The following is a 27191-nucleotide window of genomic DNA, read 5'->3' as shown; positions in this document are numbered from 1 at the left end:
CGCAGCAGCGAAAAGGGACATTTTAAACGTGATTGGATTTGGTTGAAGCGTTCTGCATGTCGGCATGCTCGGTGGTAAATGCTGCCCCAGGAATCGGGGGAGCAGGCAGTGGGGATGGATGGGCTTAAGGCTGAGAGCACCAATAGTGCCCAAGAGGGGCAGGATTTGTGCTTCGGGTTACTGATTTCCCCAGCAGTCATATTTCAGTTTAGTTTAGTTTAATTTTATTTTTCTATCCTATGATACTATATTCTGCTGTATTCTGTTCTGTTCTATCCTGTCGTACTCTATTTCAATATCCCTGCTATTCAAGGAATGAGTGATACAGGTATATCCAAGGGAAATAGAGGGGAGATGCGACCAAAACCAAGAATAAGCATTTACAAGAAGGCAGAAAATATTGAGCAGATTCTAACACGTTATAAAGCCCAAATAAAGGCGTAAAGTGGGTTTATTTGTGAATGTGGCAAATGTTGGGTGTGTGTATGGCTTGTGCTTCTGGGAACTATTGCAGCATTTCCTGGTACCTGTTGTGTTGTGGACAGGGAAGCTCGGAGGTAAGAGGAGTCAGGAGGTGGTGAAGGAGGTACGTGGGATGTGACTGTGGGAAACCAGGGGCTGAACCTCCCCAGTGGTGATGCCATTCCCCAAAAACAGCCATGTGTGGGTGCTGGAGAGAGGAAAACTCTGAATTTGGGCCTCCTTTGGCTCAAAAAATCAACACACATGGCTGAACCTATTACTTTTTTTGGGGAAAAGATAAAGGCTGCCTGAAGCACCAGGAATACCCAGTCCCGTGCGCAGGAGCGTCCCCCCCACAGCAGGACCGCAGGACGAGGATCACCAAGTTGCTTCCCGTACATCAAGCGCAAGTGGTCCATCTCGCCCTGCTTAAGAGTTTGCACATTACACGCTTTAGCTTTCAGTATGTCTGGTGACTAATTAAACAAACAGGAGCGGAGTTCCCTGCCAACAAACCCAACCATCTGCCTCATCCTCCAGCTCCATCCAAATAAATGGTCCATCAAAGAGCCCCTTTCCCCTCACCTCGGTGCTGACAGTCCTCCCGCTGTCCGGGTGTCTGAGGGACAGCCCGCCGAGCTGCGAGGATACACCATCTGTGTGTGCGCGTCTGGCATGGGAATGTGGAGCGAGGCTTGTTAAACTATCGGTGTAAACAGCACAAGGAGCTCTGGGCAGAACTCCGTGCACTTGCACGTTGCTAATTTAAGAGTTGCCAAGCTTGCTTTGCCGATAACGCCTCTCAGGTTTTGCATTTTGCACATCCAAAGTGGTAACAGCAGAGTATTTAGGGATCAAACATTAAATGCAGCCCTCTGCAAGGCCACGTGGATTGGTGAGATGTGGTGTCCCTCCACATGCAGAAGTCATGAATGAGCGAGAGTAAAAGGACTGAAGGCACAGAGTCTGTCCTGTGCCCTTGGAGACATTGACAGCTGCCTGATAACAGACCCCAAAGTAATCATCCACCACTCAGGACCCCACAGTACCTCTTTCCCCTTTAACGTCCCCAGGAAGCAGATGTGGAGGAGTGAGATACTGATGTAACAGCATACGCTGTGATGTTTGGAGGTTTCTATGGTAATTACAAATAATGTATCTGCGACCCATGGAAGAAACACCCTTCCGCATCCCCAGCTGCATCCGTAGGTGCATTGTGGGGTGGGCGCACATGCAGATCAATGTGACCCAAGGGTTCCAAGCTGGCTGGAAGCAAATCTTCTTTCCCAGGGCTCATATGCTGGGGCAGAGGTGCCCATCACCACCTCCACGGTCAATTCCCTTCCCCAAGGATGGAGGACCCCATGTGCAGATGTTGTGTCCTAGGGGCAGAGACGCCCTAGCTCCGCACAAACACGAGGCAGTGGAAAAGCAGGATAATTCTATTTGATATGGCAACTCCTGGGGAACCTTGGGATCTTCATAGATCCAGCTAGAGCATTTCTGCAGGGCTGGAAGTCCCAGGGTAAAAAGCAGAGGCTGTTAGTGGGGTTTGCAGTGTCCGGGCTGTCATTATTTGGCCAAGGCAGAACTGATGGCATGATCTGGCCTGCCTCCACTGCCAGCATGCCAGGGCAGCTTGTACAGCAACATTTAGGCATGCTCTACGTTTCTGTTTACCACTTGAGAGAGAAAACAAGAGGCCTGTGGTGATATCAGCCAAGCAGGTGGTCTAAGCAAATTAGAGAATCTTGATGGTTCATGAGTTCAAAGGAAGCAGTTGCTCATCTCTGTGGAAGCTATCCGATAGCACATTTAGCTGAAGAAAGGATGAGTACATCCACCGGCATACAATGGCCCAGATTTCCTAGCTCATGAAACCCAAATATTAGTGAAAATATCACAGTAGGCAGGCTGAGGTAAGTAAACATCCTTCCATTTGTTCCTAAACAAGGTGAGGGAGTTGGGCACTACGATGCTAGCATTTTCCTCACCTTGGGCAGTGAAGGGGAGCTGTATTATTCATGCAAATAAGCCCTACCAAAAGCAAACACAAATAAAAAAATCACAAAAAAGTTAAACAAGAAAACCTACATATTTCCAAATTAAATGCAGCAGCATTAAAAATATGTATTTATTATACTCACAGTCGTGTGCCCAGTCTCGGGTTCAGGGAGGACCTTGGGTCTGAACTCACCATGAGAGGTCACAGATCTATCCTGCCTGGGAGAAAATAAAAGACAATCCCAGGCCTGGAATACCTCATCTACATGCACCACACTCTGCTGGCATCGTTCTGGGGTAGGGAGTGAAATGCACATCTTCCAGCCTTTAATGCATGACGCTGGCATGGGGATCAGCTCTCAGCCTGGATGTACAACCATTCCTTCTCGAGTTAGCGGTAGGTTAGGTGTTGCACCCCAAGTCCTTCCAAGAGAAGTATGCACTGACCTGCCTGCCGCAGGAGGCAGTGATGGAAGATGAGGGCTGGGAAGAAGAGCGCATTTAACCCTCCAGCTTGAGCTACAGCAGGGGATTGGTCTGCATCTGAAGGGGAAAGAGAAGAAGTGCCAGCATCTGGGTGCTAGTGAAAGCATTGGGAAATACTGGTTAGCATGGGAAGCGCGGCTCACATTATATTTGTTTAGCCACTGTCAAGGGGTTGCTTTGAGGAGACCCTGCTTCAGTTCTGAAAACACTGTTGTGCTGTGAGCACACTGGCACCTGCCTCTCCAGCTCTCTGTGCTCTTGGTGAGCTGTTTTGCAGGTACCCTGGGGACACAGAGGCAACAGAATAAATCAGCTTAACTAATGGTTCTCAAAAAGCCACCCCTGGCTAAAGTACCATAGGCTGCTCTCGTGCCTAGTGATGTGCAGAGAATTGGTGACAAAGAGGAGCTGAGGAAGAAGGGGATGCGAATGATGTGTGTGTGTTGAGGGCAAAGCCTGACCCAAGTCCTGCTGGCCCGTTGGGGCAGCCTGGTTATGAGGTTTGTGCAGCACACATGTCCCATCCCAGCCCCTCTGGCCAGTCATCCCACAGCTACGGCTCACACCTCGGGTGGATCTGCAGCAAGATGCCTCAGTGGCTGTGGGCCCCTCTTCATCCGTGCTAACACCCTGTAAATGCCTGCTGGTGAGATAACTCCCTGGATGGCTATATCCCATAGCCTCACGTCATGTTTACCTACAACACCCAGATTTTTCAAACCATTTCCAGCCAGCAATGAAAGCAGCTCGTTGTAGGACTTGGAGCTGACTGAGTCTGTGTAGCAAGCAGATGGCCCTGATGAAACAAGACACTGATCCCCAAGGAGACACCATTCAACAGAGCTGCTTGACTCCCTGGCTCCAGCAGCTCCAAGGCAGGCTTGGAGATGTGCATTAGCACGCACCATTGAGGAAATTGCTTCCCTAACTACCCCTTCTCAAGCAATTCTCTTTGGAAGCCTGGTTACAACTCAAGACACATGTCAGCGGCACTGATACTAGGGCAGTTTTTCTGCTTAATAATGAAGCATGCCCAGTGCTGACAAAATGATAGTAATTGAAGGAGAATTTCCCTAAAGGAGAGTGGAAGAGTTGCCAGGCTGGGTGAGGGTTTAGATGTAGCCAAGGTTTTGGGTGGAGGAAAACCTTCACACTCTCACCTGACCAAATGGCAGGGGATCCAAGCATGAAAGGCAAACACAGGGGGAAAGAGCTCTCGTTGATCCTCCTGCTCCTGGCTCCAAACATGCAGCTTTCAGCCGGACTTGCAGAAATAACATCTAGGGCTGCACAGACATAGCAAGCCTGTGTGCATACAGCTAGAATAGATGTAAATAGAGACCACAGTATCATAGAATGGTTTGGTTTGGAAGAGACTTTAAAGCTCATCCAGTTCCAACCCCCTGCCATGGGCAGGGATGCCTTCTGCTAGACCAGGTTGCTCCAAGCCCCATCCAACCTGGCCTTGAACACTGCCAGGGATGGGGCAGTCACAGATGATTCACTGAGACACATCTATGGGGTATTCTACATTTTGCCTGTGTCCTCTGAAGACATTGCAAGAAGCAACAAGACAGAGATAAGCCATGGAAACTGAGTAAGCTGATGAGAAAGGCACAACATGCTGAGGAGGTAGGGTGGGTTTGGCAGAGGGCATTCAGTCTCAGCCATGCCCTGCACACCGCCTTCATGTCTCTCTCCATCCCACCACATCTCAGACCACTTGCTTGCCCAGGATGCTGCCTGCTTGCCTGGTTATGGAGGTTGCTTCTCAGAGTCCTCAGGAGAGCTCCATCAATGAAGGCTAGCTCATCTATGAAAGGCTAGAAGTAAACTGGATACCAGCCCCAATACCCTGATGAACCAGGCCAGTTGTACAACACTTTGCCAGGTGCTTAAATTGCTTCTTTTATATGTTTCCTTGAGATCAGGGAATAAATAAACATGTAATGTTGCTCCATATATACCAAACTCAGCTCTCCCAGCTAAGCTCCAGCCACCACCCAGCAGAGCACAGTGGTGATCATGGCTTCCCTGAGGAACATGGCATGGGAAGTGGGGAACTGTGGCATCTCTGCCCAAGTGCTCCAAAACCACCACTCCTGTCTTCATGGATATCAACAAGTTTCTCTGCAAAAGGTGAGAAAAGAAGAAAAGAAGATTCTCATGGAAATGAGAAGATGCAAAAAGGGAATCAAACCACCTTCTGAGATCAGATTTTTGCAGGTGGGGTCAGACCAGGGCCCATCTCCAAATCCTGTTACAAAGGATTGTGTCGCTCCAAATAAGAGATGTGCAAAAACCTGAAAATCATTCCTACTCTTGTGCTTTAAGGAGCTCATTCAGAGAAACAAGACATCATTGATCAAAAGTCAGCAGATACATCTTTGTGTTTGCCTTTCCCTTGTATGGATTGGTCCTGCTCCCTGCAGCAGAGACGACCACATAGTTAACACATGAGATCATGTTCCAGTGTAGATGGCTGTGGTTAGAACTGGTTGCTGGCTCCAGGGAAAAGCTTTACAAGCTGCCACACCTCCTGTGATTGTCCCCAACTTCACCAGTATCCAGCCACCATTCTGTTGCCACTACCTCTTACAGCAGCCTTCAGGCTACATGGGACAAGGGAAATATGGGCTGTGCTGGAGGACATTGATTTTATGGGAATCTTCGAAGAATGAACACTTAATATGCAGCAACCAGGAACATTTAAGTTCATTATTGAAAATGTGGCCTACTGGAGATCTACTTCTTCCAGTTAGCTACAGCAGATGTATCCAGAGGGGGGCTAGTGGGGCCCTGCATTGCAGAGGTCTCACCTGGCTGCAGTCATTGGAAGCAGAAGCAGGATGAATTGCAGAGCAATCTGCACATTGCTAAGCTGCCTGTCACACCCAGCAAAATGAAGCCCAGCAAAGTAAAGCTGAGGGTATAGCTTGGCAAAGCCTGCAAATTTCTGAGTTCATGTGGTTCTGTGAAATAAGTGTCTAGTGGGTTGCTGCAAGTAGACCCAGCAGTTAGACTGAGAGAACATCAAGGCAGATGTTGCTAAAATGAAGGATATAAATGACCTCATCAAACCATGTCATAGGGCCAAGAGTCCTTTATATTATCAAATACCTTTTTTAGGACAGGAGAAAAGCAAATGGTTTCTTAATCCTAGAATGGTTTGGGACCATGGAATGGAAAGGACCTTAAAGCTCATCCAGTTCCAACCCCACTGTCATGGGCAGGGACACCTTCTACTAGACCAGGTTGCTCCAAGCCCCATCCAACCTGGCCTTGAACACTGCCAGGGATGGGGCGGCCACAGCTTCTCTGGGCAACCTGTGCCAGAGCCTCACCACTCTCACAGGGACGAACTTCTAATACCTAGTCTAGATTTCCCCTCCATCAGTTTAAAGCCATTGCCTCTTGTCCTATTACTACAAGCCCTTGTCAAAAGTCCCTCTTCAGCTTTCCTGTTGGCCCCTTTAGGTACTGGAAACTGCCCTAAGGTCTCCCCGAAGCCTTCTCTTCTCCAGGCTGAACAAACCCAGCTCTCTTGACCTGTCTCCATAGCAGAGATGCTCCAGCCCTCTGAGCATCTTCATGCCCTCCTCTGGACTCACTCCAACAGTTCCATGTACTTCTTATGCTGAGGGCCTTAGAGCTGGATGCAGTACTCCAGTATGAATGGTAGAGTGTTAAATGCTGTTGGACTCGATGAACACTTTTGTTAAGAAGTTGGCACTGAAAGGGAAAACTGGAGTTGGAAGACTTACTTACACATTTTTTTATGTCTCTGGGAAGATACTTAAAGATTGAAAGACTGGAAAAGCTATAGCCATTCTTAAATGTGAATCCACCACCTCCTGCAAACATCTTTCTTTTGGTGCTATAGCAAAACTTCTTGTGTTATTCAGGAGAGGAGTCCAGCCAGGGTCTGGTACTGACCACCTAGGAAGAAGCTGACTTTTAAAAGCAAGGCAGCAGCTGGGTTGTCAATCTTGTCTCCCTGTATGGCAGCATCTGGTGAAAAGCATTGCTTTTCAACTGTCATATGCCATAAATCCTGCCGTCTTCTCACTTTGATCAATGAAATGTGCCCCCATAGAAAGGGGTCTGCTAGCCTTGGCAAGCGGAGCAGCGCATGAGCAAACACGGTGCCTGACTCCCTCGGAGCTCCCCACTTCCTTTAATTATCCTCAGCCTTGTTGCCAGCAGTATCCCACCCCAGGCTTCCAGCAAGCTGGTGCATTTTGGGCTTGCAGTCTATTCCCTATAAGGAAATCCTTGAAATTAAGGACCCTCAGGAACTGGAGACCAAATAGAATAGCTTCGAGCATGGTGTCTGTGTTGCATTTGACCAGTTAAGATGCAACAGAACTTCTGTATCTCACAATCAATTCTGGTGACAGAATATTGATGCATGGTGACCCCCGTAGATCTCTGGGGTCTCACTGCCTCCAAACTCAATAGAATCTGCAGAGTTAAAAGACAAAAAAGAAGAAAAGGAACAACTATCAAAGTAATTCACAAGTCAGCAATCCTCCCTCTAGCCTGTTTGTTAAAATATTGCTCACAAGGAGCTGATAGACACTGAAATAAATAGCACTATGAAGGAGATAAGTGGTGCATTAGACTTCTCACCAGTCCCCTGACTACAGCTACTGTTTCAAAATCTGCCAAGTGTGAAGTGGCTATGCAATGGGGGAGTAAAAAATATTAGGAACTGCCAAAACCTCTCATCTGATGAAGACAAAAAGCTGGAGGAGGCATCTAAGACCTAGAAAAGCTTTCTAGGTACAAATCTGCTGATATGAGGATGCCACAGGCTGAGGCTGTAAAACACAGGTAGCAACTAATTGTTCATATAATTGATTGATGGTTCTTGGGTTCACTCAACCCTCAGGAGCACCGGGCACAGCACAGGTAGTACAGAAGTCTTCTGAAGAATGGAAATGCAGTGATGCCTCCTGTCATGACTATGGCACCCATGACTATGGCAAACATCACAGCATCGCCCTTTGTATGGCTGAGGAGCACATGTGAAGGGAGGAGGATTAAAAGGAATATGTTGGGTTCCTCTGAACCCTGATGAAGGCTCAGTAATCTCAGCATTTATTTATAAAGTCACTGCTTTTCAAAATACTGTCAGAGAAACAGAGAGGCTGCTTACTTTTGACATCAGACTGAAGACTTCATCTAGTCTTATGACTAAGTTTACATATGGCATTTTTACCATTTTAAATCATTCCCATTATGAGTAGGCATAATGAAAGAAGGAACTCTCCCAGCTGAGAAGCAGTAGCATCCAGACAAAAGACCCTTTATGTAGGTGTTGCACATTCCTACAAATTTATGGAACCAAACCAGCAGAAGCCCCTTTTTAAAGTATAACCATTGCTGCACCGCAAGCTCATGTCTCTCCACCCTGGACTGGAGCACCTCCTGTATGAAGACAGGCTGAGGAAGTTGGAGCTGTTCAGCCTGGAGAAGAGAAGGCTGCGTGGAGACCTCATAGCAGCCTTCCAGTATCTGAAGGGGGCCTATAGGGATGCTGGGGAGGGACTCTTCATTAGCGACTGTAGTGATAGGACAAGGGGTAACGGGTTAAAACTTAAACAGGGGAAGTTTAGATTGGATATAAGGAGGAAATTCTTTCCTGTTAGGGTGGTGAGGCGCTGGAATGGGTTGCCCAGGGAGGTTGTGAATGCTCCATCCCTGGCAGTGTTCAAGGCCAGGTTGGACGAGGCCTTGGGTGATACGGTTTAGCGTAAGGTGTCCCTGCCCACAGCAGGGGGTTAGAACTAGATGATCTAAAGGTCCTTTCCAACCCTAACGATTCTATGATTCTGTGATTCTATGATCCATATTGCTGACAGACACGAGGGAATAAAAGCAACACAGAAACAATGCACAGAGCTGCCTGAGCGACTGCACACTGCTCAGCTTCTGAGCCCCTCTCTGTGCTCACTGGCTGGGCAAACATCCATAAGGATCATGGTTAGCACTGCTTCAGAGAGCAGTTCGCAAGGCAGGGAGCAGGGTCTGGCTGGTTCTGGGGGAACCTGCAAAGCACAGCACTCCCCAGTGCTTGGCTGTGGCCTGATCGCTGTGCTCAGGTGTATTACAAGATCACTGTATGCTATCAAAGCAACATTAAAATGGTAGTAATACTGAATTTATCCAGAAATATAACCCTAATCCTGATTTTCTCTTTGTCCTTCCTGCCCAGCGTACTCCAGCAAGACAATACCAAGTCTAATGCCTTAGTTTGGAGGAGCACTTTTGCTGTATCAGATAAAATTCAGCTACTGCTGGCATTAATTACATGAGCTATAAATATACAGGATGCCAGGGACAGCCTTTGCAGGGCCTGCACGTCCACTGCAGTGACAGAGGCCAGTGCTTGTTTATTCTGGAGATCAGGACAACTGAGTAAATGGCGACTTACTGCAGAGACTTCCCAGCTGCAGATGTCACCCCCCAGCCTCCTTCACCTGGCCCAGCTCACAGAGCTTCATCGGGGCATGGGGAGACTGAGCAATGCACAAACTAGTAGGAGAAACTCAGACCCCAATTCCTGGCTCCTTTCACCATACTTAAGGTTTAAAGTTTGATGTTAGCAAGTAAATGAATTATTTTAATCAGATTCACACAGAAGCTTGTCTTAAAGTTGAACAAAACGTGAACATGGGCTCTCATCTGCTCAGACCCACCAAAATGTGAGATGCTGAACTCCCCCTTCCATTATTCCCTGATGAGGAATGGCATTGTGTCAGGATGGCAGTGTTGGCTGCTGGTAGCTCAGCAGCCCGCCTCGGCACTCTAATGGTCAGTGATCATCCTCAGTGGCAATGGCACCATTTCAGCCTATAAGGAGTAAGGGGCAGGGTATTAGCTAGTTTTCTAAGCTCCTTATGGGAATTCAGAATCCCTTGTGGGAATGGAAAGACAATCTTAAAACGAATTGACCTGAATTGTCTCCCTCCTACCATTTGCCTTCTTCTAGGAGAAGGCAGGCAGGGATGAAGGAAGATCCTCACAGAGGAACTTTCTCTGCAAAAGGAAGATGTCCACACCATAGTTCACTGGCACTTGGAAAGGAACCTAATTTGGAAAGGAACACCTCTAGTACCACTTAGTTTGATCAACTCGTTTCAAAGCTACAGCTCTGATTACAGCTGATGAACCAAACCAGTAAGGTACCTCCGACCTCTCTCCTGCAGTAAAACTCATTACAAATTTGTAATGCTCCGATGCTGCCGAAAAGAAGCAAGTCTTGTTGCCTGCAGCTGCATATGTTCCTTGATGTTACCAAATCCATAACCATCACCTATAATGAGTGGAGAGTAATGTTATATTACCTCTATTACAACAGGGCGACAGAGCAGAACAGCCTCTGTCAATATACTGTGTTTTTGTGGGTCAGGGGAAGGTTTTATTTCTCTCTTAGAGCCTTGAATCCCTGTTTTAAAACAACCATTGGACACACAAGGCAGCTTTAGAGCCGGTCCTTTTACTTCTCCCTGATCTGTATTTTGAGATGGCTTCCTAGAAGAAGGGCTACCATACCTTTTATAACTCTCCGTCAGGCCTTTGATTTGGGCCAGCAAAGAAACTTGTTAGATTTGATAAAGTAACTAAGCATCTCTGGAAAATGCTATTAAAAGAACATGAAACAAATGAAAAGCCAGGATACACTTAATGGTAAATACATGGCCTCGCAGGTCAGCAGAGCTACATCCTGTTTGCCATTGTTTTTATTTAATACTGGCATCGATTTGTTGAAGGATGAGGCAGACCAGGCAACTCTCTGTAGGCTTTACTTGAATACCATTTCACTTTGAGATTAAACAAGCCCACAAGCTTGGATCACACCGTTTTGTTGGGAAATTTTAATGAATTGATTGAACATTGGGCACTGCTGTGGTCAAGCAGTAAACACCACCTCTTTGATTATCTGTGTGGACAAACCCAGTCCCTGCTGACTAGAAAGCAGTGCCCAGCTCAAAGTTAGGACCAGCGCAGCATTAACCTGCTCCTCTGGAATAACAAGCTGTCCAGACACTATTCCACATGCTGGTAGCACAAGCCGTTTGTATGGAAACAGTTATTATCATGGCACAGGCTCTTTATATGCTTTATATTATTTTTTCTGAGAGCCCACAGAGGCGTGGAACAATTTACAGCTGCTCTCCATTCACAGCAGTGACACATGGCTATGAAGGGAAGTCTGAAGAGTAATTATTTCCACCATCATCATGTTAACTGCTCCCCTTTAATGGCAGAGCAAGGCTCATAACACGGGTAAGGAAGCTAAACTCGGCAACTACCTCCAGCAGGTAGGCTGCAACCAAGCCAACAAAACTTTATGCAAGACCACAGAGAAAGGGAAGGTGACGGTTTTTATAGCTGCCCCATCCCTGGAAGCGTTCAAGGCCAGGTTGGACAGGGCTTGGAGCAACCTGGTCTAGTGAAAGGTGTCCCTGCCAATGGCAGGGGGTTGTAATTGGATGATTTTTAAGGTCCCTTCCTACCCAAACTATTCTATGATTTTTAAGGCTGATTTTACCCACTCATTCTTTCATGCTTATTCTTGCACGCTCACATTCTCACTAGCATCAAGGGATCCAGTGAGGCTTGCCTAGAGTGACACAGAAGACAAGTTCTCATGTGATTCACCCTGAGTGGTGAAGCCACCATATGATATATACAGTCAATATACTCTCTTTTGATACAGGCAGCTCTGGGTCTGCTTGAGTTACATCACCCTGTTGTTGCTCCGTATCTGTGCTGTGATCTTATCTGAGGTACGGCCTTGCTGCCACCAGCACTCATTCCTTCTGCAATGACTTTCTCCTCTGCTCTCCTCTCACTGTTCTCAGCTTCCTGAATTGCAGCATACACACCATTCATTCTTTGCCATGATTTCCTCACAGAACCATGTGTTCTCTGCAAGCACTAAGCAGTTCTCACAGACACCTGGGTATTTAATCCCTGTTTGATCCACAGTGCAAACACAAGGCCCATTTGGCCAGCAGTTTGTTCCCATGTTGTCCCTGACAAGGGAGGTCACTTTATGTAGACCAGATAAAGTGTCTTACAAACAGCCTGCTGAATGCTGGAGATCAATTCCCAACCTCAACGTGTCTTTACAACATTACTCTCCACCACCACCTAAATCTTTTCCTCAGAGGCAATTACCAAGAGTTTGGAAGCAGGGTCATGGCAAATGAAAAAAAAAAATAAAAAAAAAAAATGGAGAGATGCAATACCTTTGCTTAGGGGAAGCTTCCTGCCCTGGTTTTGAGGTGTGCAGCACATAAAACTTGTATGTACCTTGTACAGCAGCACTGTTAGAGGAGTTGCAGGCTGAATCACTTGTAGCATAGCTTGGAGCATGGCTTTCTTTCCCCAGTACTGAGCAGCTGTGCTGGAATTTGATGTGGGGAAAAGCTGCAAAGGAACAAGAGGGAGGACAGAAAGCAGCTACTCCCCATTTTCCACAGGTTCTAATGAGGATTTGCATTTTTGTCTTCCAGAAGCAGATGTGAAACCCAGCCTGTCTGTTTTTAGGAAAATTCAGCACTCTCTTAAGAAGCAAAACAACACTTTCTCTTCTCAACAGCCATTTTTATTGCTTTTGACAATACACCACTGGAGGGAAAAAGACGTAATTTTCTGCTCTTCTTTAGCTTCTTTGAATAAGTAAATTCCTTGGGACTACTGAAAAAAGGTGAATGGTTCATGTTACATCTAAGCTGACAACACAAATAAAGAGTTGGAAATTCCCCAAAGCAGGCTACTCGTATCAGAATAGCACCACAAAACTGCCCAAGTAACCACTCTGTGGAGTAATTAACTGACATTTGCATGGAGAACAAGTTCTTACAGCCATAGCTAACAAGATGGAAAGTCTGTCTCAAGATGAGATATCCTCCTTGGATATAACGAGGAAATTCTTTCCTGTTAGGGTGGTGAGGCACTGGAATGGGTTGCCCAGGGAGGTTGTGAATGCTCCATCCGTGGCAGTGTTCAAGGTCAGGTTGGATGAAGCCTTGGGTGGCATGGTTTAGTGTGAGGTGTCCCTGCCCATGGCAGGGGGGTTGGAACTTGATGATCTTAAGGTCCCTTCCAACCCTAACTATTCTATGATTCTATGACTTAGCAGAGCCTAGGCTTGAAAGTGACAGCAATGTTTAGTTCAAGACAACAATTATCAACTAAAATATTTCCACTCATGACAATGGACTTTGACACAGGTCCCTCACACATGCATGCACACACAAAAATCTTTCAAAACAGCCAGAAACAGTGTCCTGAATCATGCCTTTGACTCCCAGCTCCTGCCACAATACAGCCTTCATCTACAAAATAAACATACATGGGTTTAACAATGAAGAATAACTTTCCTTCATTTGACACATTCTGTAAAGTCCTACGTTTCTAAATTATACTCAGCTAAAATGATATATCAATCTAGTATTTTAAATACAATAAATATAGAATGAGCTGTGTGCAACTGCACTTGCAAGTTTTGCTCTTTTTTTAGTAGATGCACTAGATTTAGTAATCAAAACAGCCTCCAATACTGCTCCATGAAAAACTAGTAAGAAGTTATAACTGAAATCACATTCTTCAAAGATACCCCACACACTTCTCTCGTTCACACTGCATGGATAAGCATGGTGTTCCTGTGAGCATATGAAGAAAAATGAGGACACTGAGAATTACCTAACAACAAAAAGCAAAACCATATGAGTTAATGCTACGTAACCTCCCATAAACAGTCTGTTTTCTACATTTAATCTTGGTGCATACAACCCAGTTCTATTTTTCTCCATATTAAAAAACTCTTCTAGGAGAACATCTTGCAAGCTATGGGTTCATTCATTTTCATCTTGCTCTGTTTCACTGCAAAGTGGAAAAGATTCTTGAACAAACTGCCTACACATTGGACACTGCTGAAAATATTTGATGCAGCCATCACACAAGCACGTGTGCCGGCAGGGTAGGAGTACCCAGTTCACTGTGCCATTCTGGCAAACAACACAGTCTTTACTGTTTTCTTCATGCAATTCTGGTTCATCTTCAGCCAGTCCAGCCCTTTCTAGTAAACTTCTGTCAGTGCTTCTCTCACCGGGAGATGTGTCACTTGAAGATGCTGCAGTACTATTTGCAGACATGAAGAGTTGCTAAAATACACATATACACAAACATTCAGAAGCCAATAAACTTTCCCCTGATAGCTGAAAATACACATACACATGATGCAAGCTCCACTGGGTCAGACTGACTGGTTTCCACTGGGTCAAGTAGTGCCAGACAGTCTTCCCCCATGTCCTGACAGTTAAAGATAGTTCAGAAGCATAAGATTACATAAAACACTGGGAAAATATTAAGGATAAGTCATCAAATCTCAGCTAAACAAAATCAATGTACATGCATGAACTTTAACAGGACTGTCCAGGTTTTGAAACCCAGCTTGGGTTTCTGTTTCTGGTATACTGTTCTCTGTGCCTAGAGCAACGCTTCTATCCATTCCTACCCAAAATATATCCACCTAGCTGTTAAATCTACTTCACTCAACCCATCCCACTCTTGCTCACATTACAATCCCCTACTCCTTTTTGTTGTATTTTACGTGAAGTGCAAATTCTTCTGAGTGTGATAACTTAATAAAGCCGGTAAACTACCATGCAGCCAAAGGTGCCTGTGGAGAACACACTACACAACTGCAAAGTGTGCAGCTGCACAGTTATTTCCGTTCAGCTGAAGTGTGATTTACAATGGAAACCATACACTTTGTATGTGTTTTATATGTAAATATGAATATATTTATATAAATGAGTATATATAACTTTTATTTATAAATAAATGAGAAGGTTTAAGGGGATCAACAGGGAATTTTACCTGGATAATATGTCTGCAAAAAATGGCCAGGACAAACATGTCTTTGGACAAATCTATTTCTGAATGAATGCTAATCAACTCAATTGAATTAAGTTGGCCTAATTACTAGCTTATCAATACCATATATTATTTTTATTATGAGTGATAAAGTGGATTGCATAGAATCATATCATCAACTGCCTGACAGACACAGGAGAAAGATGCTCCCACAGGAAGCATAGATAAGGGAAACTGGACTGGAATAACAAGACCATTGGTTTAATTTTTACTGATTTGTGCTAGGTCTAAGTTTTATTTGTGTTTTTTTTGTGTTTGTCCTAAGTTTTGTGCATGCGTTGCAGTAAAAATACATTAAAAAAACCCAAAACAACAAAACAATCCAAAAAGAATTTCTTCTTCACCTTTCCCAACTGAAGGGCAGTACAGGAGAAATTCTGAGAGACTAGGAAGCAGGTAGCATGCTCTGGAGACAGAAAGCATTCAACAGCTAGTTAATTTCTTCCTACTGTTTTAATAAGCAGACATGACCTAGGTTGCCTAGATTAGAATCAAGTAATTTCTCCAGGAAATCTTTAATATTGTCACATAAAATATTTCTGTTCAATAACTTTTGCTGAAATCACTTAACTGATCATTTTAGCTATTATCCAATTCTTTGTTTGCCAATAAAACTCTTACACTAATTTAGACTTCTGAAAGCCTACGTAAGCTAAACTTAACACTGCCACCCGAATGAAACAACACACGGTATGGGGCTTACCTTCAGCTCATGGTATTGACCTCGAGCTAGAAGTAGATACTGATACAGTATTCTGCAGGGAAGTCTGTAGCTCTCATCAGGAATGTGAATTACAGCTACCATTGAGATCTACAAAAAAAAAAAAAAAGAAAAAGGTATGTTTAATAACTTTCCTTTTCCTTATATGATTCACATAAAACAGTTGGTTTGAAGGACTGCATACTTTGTTACAACCTCCTGACCTGCTTATTTCCTTAGACAATGGGGACTTCAACAATGTTGACTTCAAACACAGCTTAAAAAAAAAAAAAAAAAATAAAAAACATACAGGACATGGCACAAGACAGCACTTTGTGGCACTTCAGTTTTCTGCCCTTGCTCTCCATGGAGCCTTATTATGGCCAGCTTACAGCAGAGACCACCTCTGACTGCTCTCACCTAACGCAATCACACCCCACACTGAAAATGCATCTAAGCACATGCACTCCTGAAGGTAAGTGCTCACTCAGCTGAGGTAGGGCTGCTTACACCATCACAGATGTGCCGTGGAAGAAAAAAATTATTTCAATCACAAGAAGCAGCTCCTACACTCCTCTTTCCACTCCACTAACTCATGATGAGCTCCTCCTACATGGGAGAGAAGTTGACAAACTGCAAGGAGTTTCCTACAGCAACCGAGCCCCAGGTGAGTGCAGGAATTTAGGTTCCGTACAGCTTCTGCAGCCACATCCTGGGCTGTCTTCAAGACAAGAAATTACCCTGTCCATTGAGCTCCAAGTGCATAATTAGAGGGGAACATGTAAAAGACAAAGTTTTCTCTACTCTCTCTCACTTTCCTCACAAACACAGACCAGTTTTTTTTTACTCTAAAAAGCGTTAAGAAGGGTCCCTGATCGGCTTCTAAACCGAGTAGGCAAAAGAAAAAATTTCACTGGAAAGGATTATGACAGGATCCTGTGGACTGACTTTAGAATCATTTTTCTGAAAGTAAAAGCACTCCAAGCTTGCATGCTGTGCCTAATACCCCTCACCCTGCCTAAATTACATAACAGCCTCTAAAAATAAGAGAAAAAGAAAGTGAAATTCAATATTATTGCAGTTCCCAGAAGCTGTCAAAAAAAAAAATGAAATACAGAAAAAAGCTGTTTTGTTAAAAAAAAAAGAAAAAACAAGAAAATTAAAGGCAAATCAGACTTGCACTTCAAAATCCACATATGCCCAATTACATGCAGTTTCAATATATGTACCTACACATATGTATTTATACTAACTGAATTTACTATTCTTTGGCAATAAGGTCTTTTTTTCTAAATCACAATGTGTCAAAACCACTGCAAAACAAACAACCCCACACCACTACTAGCTTTGTTTTCAAACCTGAAAGCCATTAAATCTGCATTAAAATGACAGCTTTTGTCTTTTGATAGTAAGATCTCAAAAGTTAACAGTTTGCAGCGTATTTGTATTATGTCATTCCACCACAAATGCCTTCTCAACGACAACACGTGCTCAATTCTTAGTTTGTTCAGACACCTAGGAAACTGTTTAACTCTGAATGGGATCACTTCTGAATACAAGCATCTGAATCTTCAAGTTATTGATTCCTCTGTTACCCTGTAGTACAGGAACATATACAGTGATACTATGATCTAGTAGAAATGCTATGCTGTTTGATTATAGAGCCCCTTCCTCTTCAGTACCAGGTATTTTCTCTCTCTGTAAGTATTTGTACACCATAATCAAGTTACCTCTCCATCTTCTGTTTTCTACCCAGGCCTGAGATCTAAGCTTTCCTCCACTTCACCCCTGCCAGCCTTCAGATAATTTCTGTAACTCTTACATATGGTCATGTTAATTTCTGGAGCTAGAGGAAAATTAAGGCACAAAATCAAATAGGTATGATCTAGCCACAAATATGGTTTGGATGAAAATTAGTCTCTCCAGAAAAGAGATACTGGAACACCATCCATAGTGATGGACACAGACACACAAAATAAAGATGGTACTTCATGCACTGATGTGAGAATAATGCAGTAATACCATACTGGTCACAGTGGCAAAGATCCCTTTCCACACTGTATTTATATTTTAAAAGTTTGCTTTTACAACAAGAGATGCAATTCTGACATTTGTCTGGCAAGGAGTTCAGGTAGAGTTACTTCTTTGACCATATTAACAGATTCTAGTCATGTTCCTTTTCCCCAAAACCAGAGGAAAAATACCTTCCCCACTCTCATTTCATCCCTTTCTTCTATGTTAACAAACAAAAGAGGTGTTACAGATTCAGGTCCATACTGATGTCAAACACATGGAAAATAGCTGGGGCATGTGGGAGTGTCTCAAGTGGGGACAGGAGGGAGGGAGGCAGTCCTAAGGTTAAGTGACAAGGAGCCAAGGACAGGCACCACTTGGAAAAGAACCAGATTTCTTAGGCACTGGTGTGATCACAATCAATTTCCAAATGAATGTATACAAAAGTGTTTAGTGGATTTAGGCAAATTGCTTCCTAGTTCATTTGTATTATCGTTCAAGCACTTAGTGATATTAGATTATCAAGCAAATGAAAAGATGGGAGAGAAAAGTGTGTCTCAAATCATTCTAAAAAGAATCAATTTAGTGTTTAGAAGGGATATTGAACTGCATGTGACAAAGCTGAAGCTGCTTTAACTAAGAGATTAGGAGGAGACCTTTCCGGGGAGCAGAGTATCCCGTATCAGTCCACTGCAAGACCTTCATGCCTTCCTGTAAACACCCTGGAGCTGGCTACCGTGAAACACAATGTACTGTATTACAGAACTGGGCTGTGGCAGAAAGGTAACTTCTATGCTCCGAACAGCCAAGCCAGCAGTCAGCTCACATATCTGTGCCAGACACACACACAAAAAAATCCTCTCATTTTCCCAACAGCAATCCAAAAGACTCTTATCAGTGCAAGAACTCCACCACAGGTTTATGCGATCAGAAAAATGGGAGTAATAGCTTACTAACCTACAACAACCCCAGTTCATCTCACTACAGGGTTTACCACAGAGAATTTTGCTGAGATAAACGTTGTGAAAATCATAAGCATCTTTTGAATGGCACACACATTTTATATACAGCAATGATCTTTGCACTTCTGCCATGCTCCCATGGAGTCATGGGTGACAAGGCTAGGGACCAAATTCTAGGGGACAGAGAAAGGACATTGTTTTATTCAAGCCTATCTCCTGAAACATTCAGAACTTAAACACACTGACCCTAAAATATATTCTTATATTACTTACAATATCATATATTTCTCTGTCTTCTTCATCTGCTAACGTCAGCAATGCTACCAAGGGATAGCGAGATCTGGGCACTGGGCCAAAATCAACAACTTGAGCATCTTCTGGTAACTGACAAAGTTTTTCTTCCTTGTCATTTTTTTTAATGCTTAGTAGGTGTCAAGGAAAACAATCAGTGTTATTGCAATTGTAGACAAATGTGACGTTTGCATAAAGAATATTTGTCATATTTGTTCATAAATATGTTGTGCCAAGAACAGCTGAATGTTCACAAGTCTTAACACTCCCTGTGCCAATGAAACAGCATTTTGTCAAAACAATTGCAAAAAAGGATACAAGTACTGTTGTCGATAGAGGTATTCGCTGTACAGAGCATCCTCTAATGCCTGAGGAGTCTTTATTCTGAAGCAGTAGACATGTTTCTGCAATGCTTTGTGGAGTTTTTGAACACTGCAGCCCCAGTAGCATGTAAGAATACACTCTTCCAGACAGTCTGGTGTCAGTATTATACCCTCTTGTAGAAAGAAGATAAGGATTTCATTAACCCACCTATGTGCAGGAATTCTGGAATTGCTAAGTGTAGGTTCTTACAGGGCAGCAAGCAGAAAACAACTTCAGCATCCCAGACTTTTATCATTATAATCTAATCTTCTCAGAATTCAGACCAGGTTTAGTGCTATGAAAGTCAATGGAGATGTGGAAGTGGGTGCAAGGAAACAAAATGGCTGATTAAGCTAACAAAAGTAGCACATGCATTTTGTGAAGGATAAATGTTAACTTCTGGTAACATTATACACACTCACTGGCAGACCCATGAGTACAACCCCTAGTCCAAAGTCCATTCCCTCCTTAGATAATGGTATTAATTGGATCACCAGCCTACAACACTCTGTGGTCTCAAATAATAAGGCCCTTTTGATCGTACAGAGGGAGGATAAACAGAGGATCTGTGTGCTTCATTTCTTTTATAAAAATCAAACACCCAACTCATTAACTTCTAATCACTTACTGCACAAACAGCAGCAGAGCTCTTGAAAAGTCCCACAAAATTCAAATGTCCAAACCTCTTGAAAAACCCAAGTTACCTGAAGACTACATTGCTGGATTTCTTGTTTGGGGTTTGTTGGGCTTTTTTAATGTAGACAGAGGGGTGAAACTGCTGCAGCCCTTTTCTCATTCATAGGAAGGCTCCACATCTGTGATGGCAGAAGATGCCAATGCAAGTCAGCCTTGTTTACTACTCCCCAGTGAGATGCAGAAGGGCATGAATTTCACTTCCTATGTGAGCCATTTCATGGATGTTAGGAACTACCTTGAACTGTGATCCAAACAGATATTTAAATTCAGTTTCCGCTGAGACACAGATAGAAAGAGGAGATCTATTTTTAAAGTAAAGTAGTGCACTTCCACTGGAGACTGGGATTTAGACTTCAGTGGTTGGCATATATTCTGTAATAAAATCTATACAGTTCTTCACTTCTGTAAAGTTTACCAGTTACTGCAGGCGTTTTTGTAATCTACAAATGTTTTTGCTACTTAGAAATCTGTTACAGCAGAAAGTGTTTCATTAATAAGAATTAAACTCTGTTTAAATAGCCCAAAATTTTACTTTTAAAACCACCACATTTATAAATGGTGTAAACATTATTTCTGTTGTAATGATGAACAGAAGCATGTTTCTGAGGAATTTTGATAAAGAAAAAAGCAGAGAGCAAGAAAACAGAAAGCACTAAGTTCAGGAACCCAAACTGACAAAAATCAAGCACATCAAAAATCCACTAACTTGTTACAGAAGCTGTAGCAGGATGAAGGATTTCTAACCCAAAAGGATTCTTCACTTGTCTCATCTGCTTTTTCAACATTCTTGCACTGGATTCTGTTTCTTCTGAGTTTCTCAGAATAACAGGAACACCCAAACCAGACCTATGAGACACAAAACAAGAACAAGTGGGTTAAGTATTAGGGTTGACACACTTGAATTTTTCTTCACTCTAAATAGCAAGCAGCACAACATCTGCCAGGATGCAAACATAACACAGGCTGCCAATCTGACTTCAGTTTTCCGTGGCAGAAGGTAGGAGTCTTCACAGTGATACAAAAGATCTCTAAAAGGGGAATACTTTACTCTTGCCTCTCCACAAAGGGAGTAAAATAAATGAGAATGGTCAATGCCCTCTAGTGGTAAACGGTTAGCCAGTACTTTCTCGCAGTTGACATTCTTGCACATCCTTTTACAGGATCCCCGCCAAAAAAAACACTGCTTGCAAAGATGGAACAACCTTAATCTATTGGGTGCTCAAACGGAAGAGTAAATCATTCAGCTCTAAGATATTTCTCTAGCTGTAGCTACAGCCAACAAGATGGAGATCCCGATTTCCCATGTAAACCTCAATTACAATATGCTGATACTGAATCAAAGGCCATAAAGCCTCTACTTTGAGCAAGAAACCAAGTGCAAAATAGCTAAATCAAAGCTGAGACTCTACAACCCCTTCAAAGCCAAACCTAGCACACTATCCCAAGTGGTATTCTTACCCTAAAAGGATAATGAAGAAAAGGTTTCAAAGTTTAAACACCCTTAGAATAAAAATAAATTAAAAAAAAAAAAAAAAAATCAAAGAAAGTGAGGAAGAATATTTTGGGACGATGATTTTTGACACAAATTAAAACCCCCAAGATTTCTGTATTACCTGGGGCTTCTAAAAGAACCATTACATAAGGTCAGGATCTAGAAAACAAGCTCTATAACAGACTTCTTTTTACATGTGGCTAAATATAATTCTTAGAAATAACTTTCAATAACCAAAAGTTGATTAGAGAAACTGTCCCAGATATGCTATAAAAAGATTACTAAAGAGATTCCTTAATTGCATTAATCCAGTCCTGTTTCATTAGTAAGGTAACAGGGAGAGGCTGTGGGAGGGTTTTGTCAATGCATTTCAGAAAAGTTATTTATTAGCTCAGGCTGTACTTCCCTGAATTTGTGCTTTTGTTGCTGCCACATGTACTATTGACATGACAGCCTGTTGAATGGCTCTGAATTTTGGTTTAGGCAGCCATCAGAATATTGGGTGCTGGAAAACACCAAACGGCACAAAGCACCAGTTCTTCTCCGCATCAACTGTTGCCATTCAGTATACTGAAATAGCAGCTATTACAGTAAGATGGGTCTTATATCAATAACTCAAGCTGAAAAGGGCACTACCAACTTGAATTTAATCAGTTTGAAACTGCTAAAGTAATTTTGTGTACAATACAGCTCTGAGCCAAACAGACAATTCTGTGCTTAACTACTAATTTTCCCTGGTTTTAAAATCTTTTCCAACTCCTGTGCATCAAAAGCAGACGAAAAGCAAAGCTTTTACTGACACTGGGCTCTTTTCTATTGATTCATGTCAGAGAGGTGCCTTTGTAAGACTAACTGGGAAAAACATCAGTCAAAAGTGATTTTCAAGTTGAGGAAACTACTTCAGGGAAAAAAATTTTCAAATCCATTCTCAATAGCAAGAACCTGTTCCTGGCAGTCTAACAAATATTTGCCTTTACCATTTAACATCTTGTGTGCCAGAGTGTCACAGATACAACACAGAGAAAAGAGACTGGGCTGGCAGAAAATGCTCTATACTGATTACTCCATCTTTGAGAAATGCCTTTGTTTTGCTAGACTATGATAGCAACGTTTGCATTTCTTCAATGATATAATATGGGGCACTCAGCCATACTCGGTTTGGGCACATGGAGGGTCAAATCTCTCTGATGTAAGTAAAACCAGCCACGCTGACTTCCCTGGGGCTGTAATGAAAAACACCAGTTAAACATCTTACAAAGAAACCAGGTGCAGCAGCTGTTTCACTTATTCAATATCCAAAACTCAGTGGAGCTAATCTCTCCTACTGCACATAAAGATGCCTCCTGTTTTATACCATCTGGCTGATTCTGAAGTAAAACCCCTGTTCTTTGGAAACTTTCTTCGCTGGTCAAAAGCAACAGGATAATCACCATGAAAAGCAGCCATAGAAAAGAGCCTCTAGTACAGTTTTAGCAGCAGCTGAAGGCAGAAAGGCCTCTCTGTTCAACAATAAGGTACAGTGTTGCTGTAAAATTTTTAAGGTAGTATTCAGCATATGAAGGATGAATATAGTTTTCATTTTGTGATCCTGGTCTCTCAGCCAGGATCGTTAGTTGGTATAGAGGAAAATTCATTTCTTCAGAACAATGTTAGTTTATAAAAGGCAGGAGCTTCCAACAGTTTTGTTCATGGGTTAATTTCCCCAAAGACCAGTCTGGACTTCAAACAAGTGCTGAGCCTCCAGTTCCTCCTTATAATTCATCTACAGCTAAAAGATGACGCACAGGACTGTACTCAGCTAATTTAAATTCCATATAATTCCTATATACCCAGAGGATCTATTGGACTGGTTCTAGGTTACTGCTGTAGGTAGGTTACCTGTGCAGTAACCTACTCAGACTCTGAGCAAAGCCACAGGTACCCAGACCTGGCCGTAAAAACAGCCGCTCATCAAATCAGTGCAGAATTTTGCAAATAAAACCATCAACATTCCTAAGCAGCTGGTGGTTTTCAGGCTGACTGACACCACCACAAATGTATCTGTAAAACAAACTGACAATTGATGCTGAAATGATGGGGGAAAAAATGTCATTGCAACAATATACTATGTATTATATCACACCATATGCATTTATAGTACTCGCTGTAGCAAATAAAGAATCAAGTTGTTTTCACAAGTAAGTTCCAGAGCACTTAAAAAATGACTGCAACTACACACACACACTGAAGTTGCTTCGAGGCTATTGGTCATATGGCTGTGGTAAGGTCAAAGGCAGCAGCAATCACCTCTGAGCAACTGGCTACATATTCACAGGTAAGTATGTGCTGAGCTCCTGACTGCTAGTTCTATTCGACTAACAGTTCCTTAACAAACTAGTTTGTAGACAGTTTGTATATATTTACATGAATTGCAGTAATACCTAGTGTAGATACACCTAGAATCTCTGATCTGGAAATAAAAATGCCTCTGGACAGTCCTCTGCACACCCTCTGGCCCAAAATGCATCAATGGACACATGTAAGGATCAGATGTAAGGACCTTCCAACATTTTACAGTAGAGAATTGCAAAGCAGGCCTGCAGTGATAAGGTTTAGTGGTGGTCGTGGCAGCCCTAGGGTAATAGTTGGACTTGATGATCTTAAAGGTCTTTTCCAACTTAGCTGATTCTGTGTTTGAAGCAGGTTCTCAGCCATCACATTTAATTCCACACACTGTTTTCCTTCATATAGGGAAATAGAGTGCTGGCAGCTTCTTTCTTAAACAGGGGTAGGAATATTCCCAACAGCCTCATCTGCACCAGAAAACAGAGGAGACCAGATACAGCTTATCATGAATGGCACTGTTCACTGAAAGTCCACTGCAATGGATTTGGCAGTGCTGGGTTAATGGCTGGACTCAACGATCTTAAAGGTCTTTTCCAACCAAAATGATTCTGTGTTTCTATTAAAAAAATATTAAATTGATAAACGGATCATTGGTTTGGGATATATATGCAGGAGGCTTATTTAAATCATGATTCAGTATGATTTTTTGGTAAAGATAATATTTTTGAAGAACTGATGAAGCAAAAAAGTGAAGTAAATTGCAATGTAATACCATGAGTGTGCAGTAGGACACAGAGAGAGCATTATGAAATGCTTTAACTTTTTCTCCAAATAAATAATGGGGTGGAATTTCGTCCAGCAAAAAAAATAACAAAAGACCAGTTGCCTTCACTACCACTTGCCGACCACTAGGGGAGGCAATGCAAAAGAGGAACAAAAACTTCCCACCAAACGTATCTGACAGATCAAAAGATACACTTTATTCCCACTGAAAGGAATGTTTGAGCCAATGGTAGCGAAAAAAGTGATATAAAAAAGGGAAAGGCTTTACACTGAAGGAAAAGTCAAGCAGAGTATTTGTAAGCTGCCAAAAGAACAAATAGCTACAGCTAAAACATCTGTAATTCAAAGAGAGACAATGGATGGAAAACACTGAAACACAGCACTACAAATATTAATGTTGAGCTAATGGGAGGAAATGAAATAACCCAATTTTATTCTCTCCAGAAGCCCCAGAAGTGTAGCATATCCACAGTTCCTACACAAAATATTTTGATTGCTAATCAATGCCCTGCACTGGCAAGTATCAGTATTTACATCCATAGATGCTCCCCAGTTGGCAGGAAAACAGACAGAACAGTGCTATCTATGACAGACATGCAGGGACCTGCTTCTGAAAAAGGCAGCAGTGACATCTTTGCTGAATCCTCGCAAACACAAGTAGAAGGTCTTCCACTCCTGGCCCCTTTATATACTTTAGCAGATCAGTTATTTAAGGCTCCTCCTCATCTCAATCCCAGCACCCTGTTACGTTCACCTTAAACACCCCCTTCTCCAAGTTCCAGCAGCAGAACAGGCTGGTGCCCCATCAGCAGTCCTGGGTACTCTCATACCTCAGTACCAACCCTGCCTTAAAGCCTGTCAGATTTAGCTGCTACTCGGCCTGACACTAGTCATCTTACTCAATATCAAAATTTTATTTACCATCAAGATTTGATATGGTTATCTCCAAGACTGCCAAACTTTTCCCCTGAAGGAACTCTCCCTGACCCCACCCCCACGCTCAGGGTCAGGCCCTCTCCTGGCCACCGTGTTTCCTGACAGCTCTCATTCTCTTCTTCTGCCCGAGCAGCCCCTCTTCTTCCCCTATGGTCAGTACTAGCCCTCCTTATCATCCCTCCTTCAACACAGCCCCACTCCCCAACCTCTGCTAAGCCCCACACACCCATCCCCACTGCTAGACCCGACGCTGTGGCACCCCACAGACACCCCACATCCTGGAGCTCATTCCCCAAGGGGTACCAGCTCCTATTACCCGCCTCCTACGCCTTGCCACCTCAATACGCGGACAGACCTCCGCAGCCAAAGCCCATCGCCCCAGACCGGTATCCACAGGCAGGAGCGGCCCCATAGGGACCGCCACTGCCGGCCGCCCCGCCGACTCACCATGCCAGCACCAGGCCGCTGGTGACCAGGAAGCAGACGAACACCACGGTGATGTAAAAGAGCGGCGAGTACTCGTAGAGGGTGACAAGAAACACAGCGGCCATGGGGACAGGCCGGGCCGACGCGCCCACCTCACAACAGCCCTCTCCGGCTCGGGAGTCAAGCGCATGCGCAGTGGCGGAGGGAAGCCGTTGCTCTCATCTTGCCCGGAGATGGGCGGTGCTGCAGGCCCCTGCCGGCGTTCCCTGCCTGCGGTGGCTCAAAGCGTTAAAAGAACAAGAAAACGCCTATGCGCCGTCCGGTACCACCACCTTAATCGCCTCAGGCCTTAACGCGGCAAGCCCGGGCTTGCAAACTGATCTGCGTGAGGATGGGGTAGTGCCAAATGCTGAAACACTCGCTGAAAATGTGCAATTGTATCTTGTAGAGCTAGCGTTTAAGTCGTTAATTATCAAGAGGTTGTGTTGGACATGTGAAGTATTGACTACATTTTCATTCTCTTTGAATGAGCCAAGCAACCATACTCTCAATTCTCACTGATACAGGATTGCCACTAATACAGAATGGTTTGGTTTAGAGGGACCTTAAAGCTCATACAGTTTCAAGTGCTGCCATGGGCAGGGACACCTTCCACTAGACCAGGTTGCTCCAAGCCTGGTCCAACCTGGCCTTGAATGTTGACAGGGACGGGGCAGCCACAGCTTCTCTGGGCACCCTGTGCCAGGGCCTCACCACCCTCAGGTGGAAGAACTACTTTAATCTAAATCTTGCCTCTGTCAGTTTAAAGCCATTCTCCCTACATGCCCTAGTCAAAAGTCCTCTTCAGATTTCTGTTACAGTAGCTGAAATTCCCAGCAGCACGAAAAAGGCCAGACGTTTACCCCAGCACCACAACAGCCCTCCACCAACAGCCTATTAGGGAAGTGTCTGCCTCGTGCTCAACTCTCGTATTTGTGATTCATGAGCTCCAAACCCTGGTTTACTACACTCCACTTGTACAAACAAGAAGCGCCACAAGCAGCAGAACTTACTGATTTCTGCCTTGTGCTTGAATTTTCTGGTATTTAATGAGAGAGACATTCTAGCTGAGGCTTTTTAGTAGGCGTTTTTGTGTGTGCGTTCTCTGGTGTTTTAGTAAAGTATGCAAAGTTACTGTTACTTAACAGCCTAGTTGAAGTGTGGTCATCCTCCCCGGGCCTGGTGCTGACCCTGCCGGCAGGCTGATACCCCAGCCCGGCCTCAGCACAAGGGGGATCCTCAGCGGATCAGGACT

At 43.7% G+C, this 27191-nt stretch overlaps 1 protein-coding gene and 1 long non-coding RNA gene across 4 annotated transcripts; one reads left to right on the top strand and one right to left on the bottom strand.

Annotated features, from left to right (window-relative positions):
• The first annotated feature begins 513 nt into the window (after nt 1-513).
• LOC133273895 (uncharacterized) lies at nt 514-12609 on the top strand. The gene is made up of 2 exons (XR_009744954.1): nt 514-634; nt 12483-12609. It is a non-coding gene; the product is annotated as an uncharacterized LOC133273895 (long non-coding RNA).
• Nucleotides 12610-13122: 513 nt separating this feature from the next.
• CGRRF1 (cell growth regulator with ring finger domain 1) lies at nt 13123-27071 on the bottom strand. Of its 3 annotated transcripts, none has more exons than XM_061462567.1 (6): nt 26950-27071; nt 20642-20781; nt 19195-19372; nt 18859-19006; nt 15614-15721; nt 13123-14135 (listed from the first exon to the last, which is right to left on the bottom strand). In XM_061462567.1, the coding sequence occupies exons 2-6, from the start codon at nt 20718-20720 to the stop codon at nt 13827-13829; spliced, it is 822 nt and encodes a 273-aa protein (XP_061318551.1). In that variant the 5' UTR covers nt 20721-20781; nt 26950-27071; the 3' UTR covers nt 13123-13826. The 3 variants fall into 3 exon arrangements, with proteins under 3 accessions (XP_061318551.1, XP_061318550.1, XP_061318549.1); XM_061462566.1 differs by lacking the exon at nt 26950-27071 and adding an exon at nt 25919-26052; XM_061462565.1 differs by lacking the exon at nt 26950-27071 and adding an exon at nt 25809-25931.
• Nucleotides 27072-27191: the final 120 nt, after the last annotated feature.

This window comes from Pezoporus flaviventris, unplaced genomic scaffold (assembly GCF_033815535.1).
Source record: "Pezoporus flaviventris isolate CSIRO_AGI_PZ_B2104156 unplaced genomic scaffold, CSIRO_AGI_Pfla_v1 ptg000035l, whole genome shotgun sequence".
Classification (NCBI taxonomy): domain Eukaryota; kingdom Metazoa; phylum Chordata; class Aves; order Psittaciformes; family Psittacidae; genus Pezoporus; species Pezoporus flaviventris.
The sequence above is the reverse complement of the archived record's forward strand: the minus strand, read 5'-3'. Positions and strand labels throughout refer to the sequence as shown.

Excerpts from the sequence above, each read along its gene's own strand:
- CGRRF1 (XM_061462565.1), bottom strand. The coding sequence starts at position 25,921 with ATGGTGAGTCGGCGGGGCGGCCGGCAGTGGCGGTCCCTATGGGGCCGC. Across the intron at positions 19,373-20,641 it reads TGCTACAGCTTCTGTAACAA|AGGGTATAATACTGACACCA; the intron begins GTTAGTGGATTT and ends TCTTTCTACAAG. Across the intron at positions 15,722-18,858 it reads ACAGAGAAATATATGATATT|ATCTCAATGGTAGCTGTAAT; the intron begins GTAAGTAATATA and ends TTTTTTTTGTAG.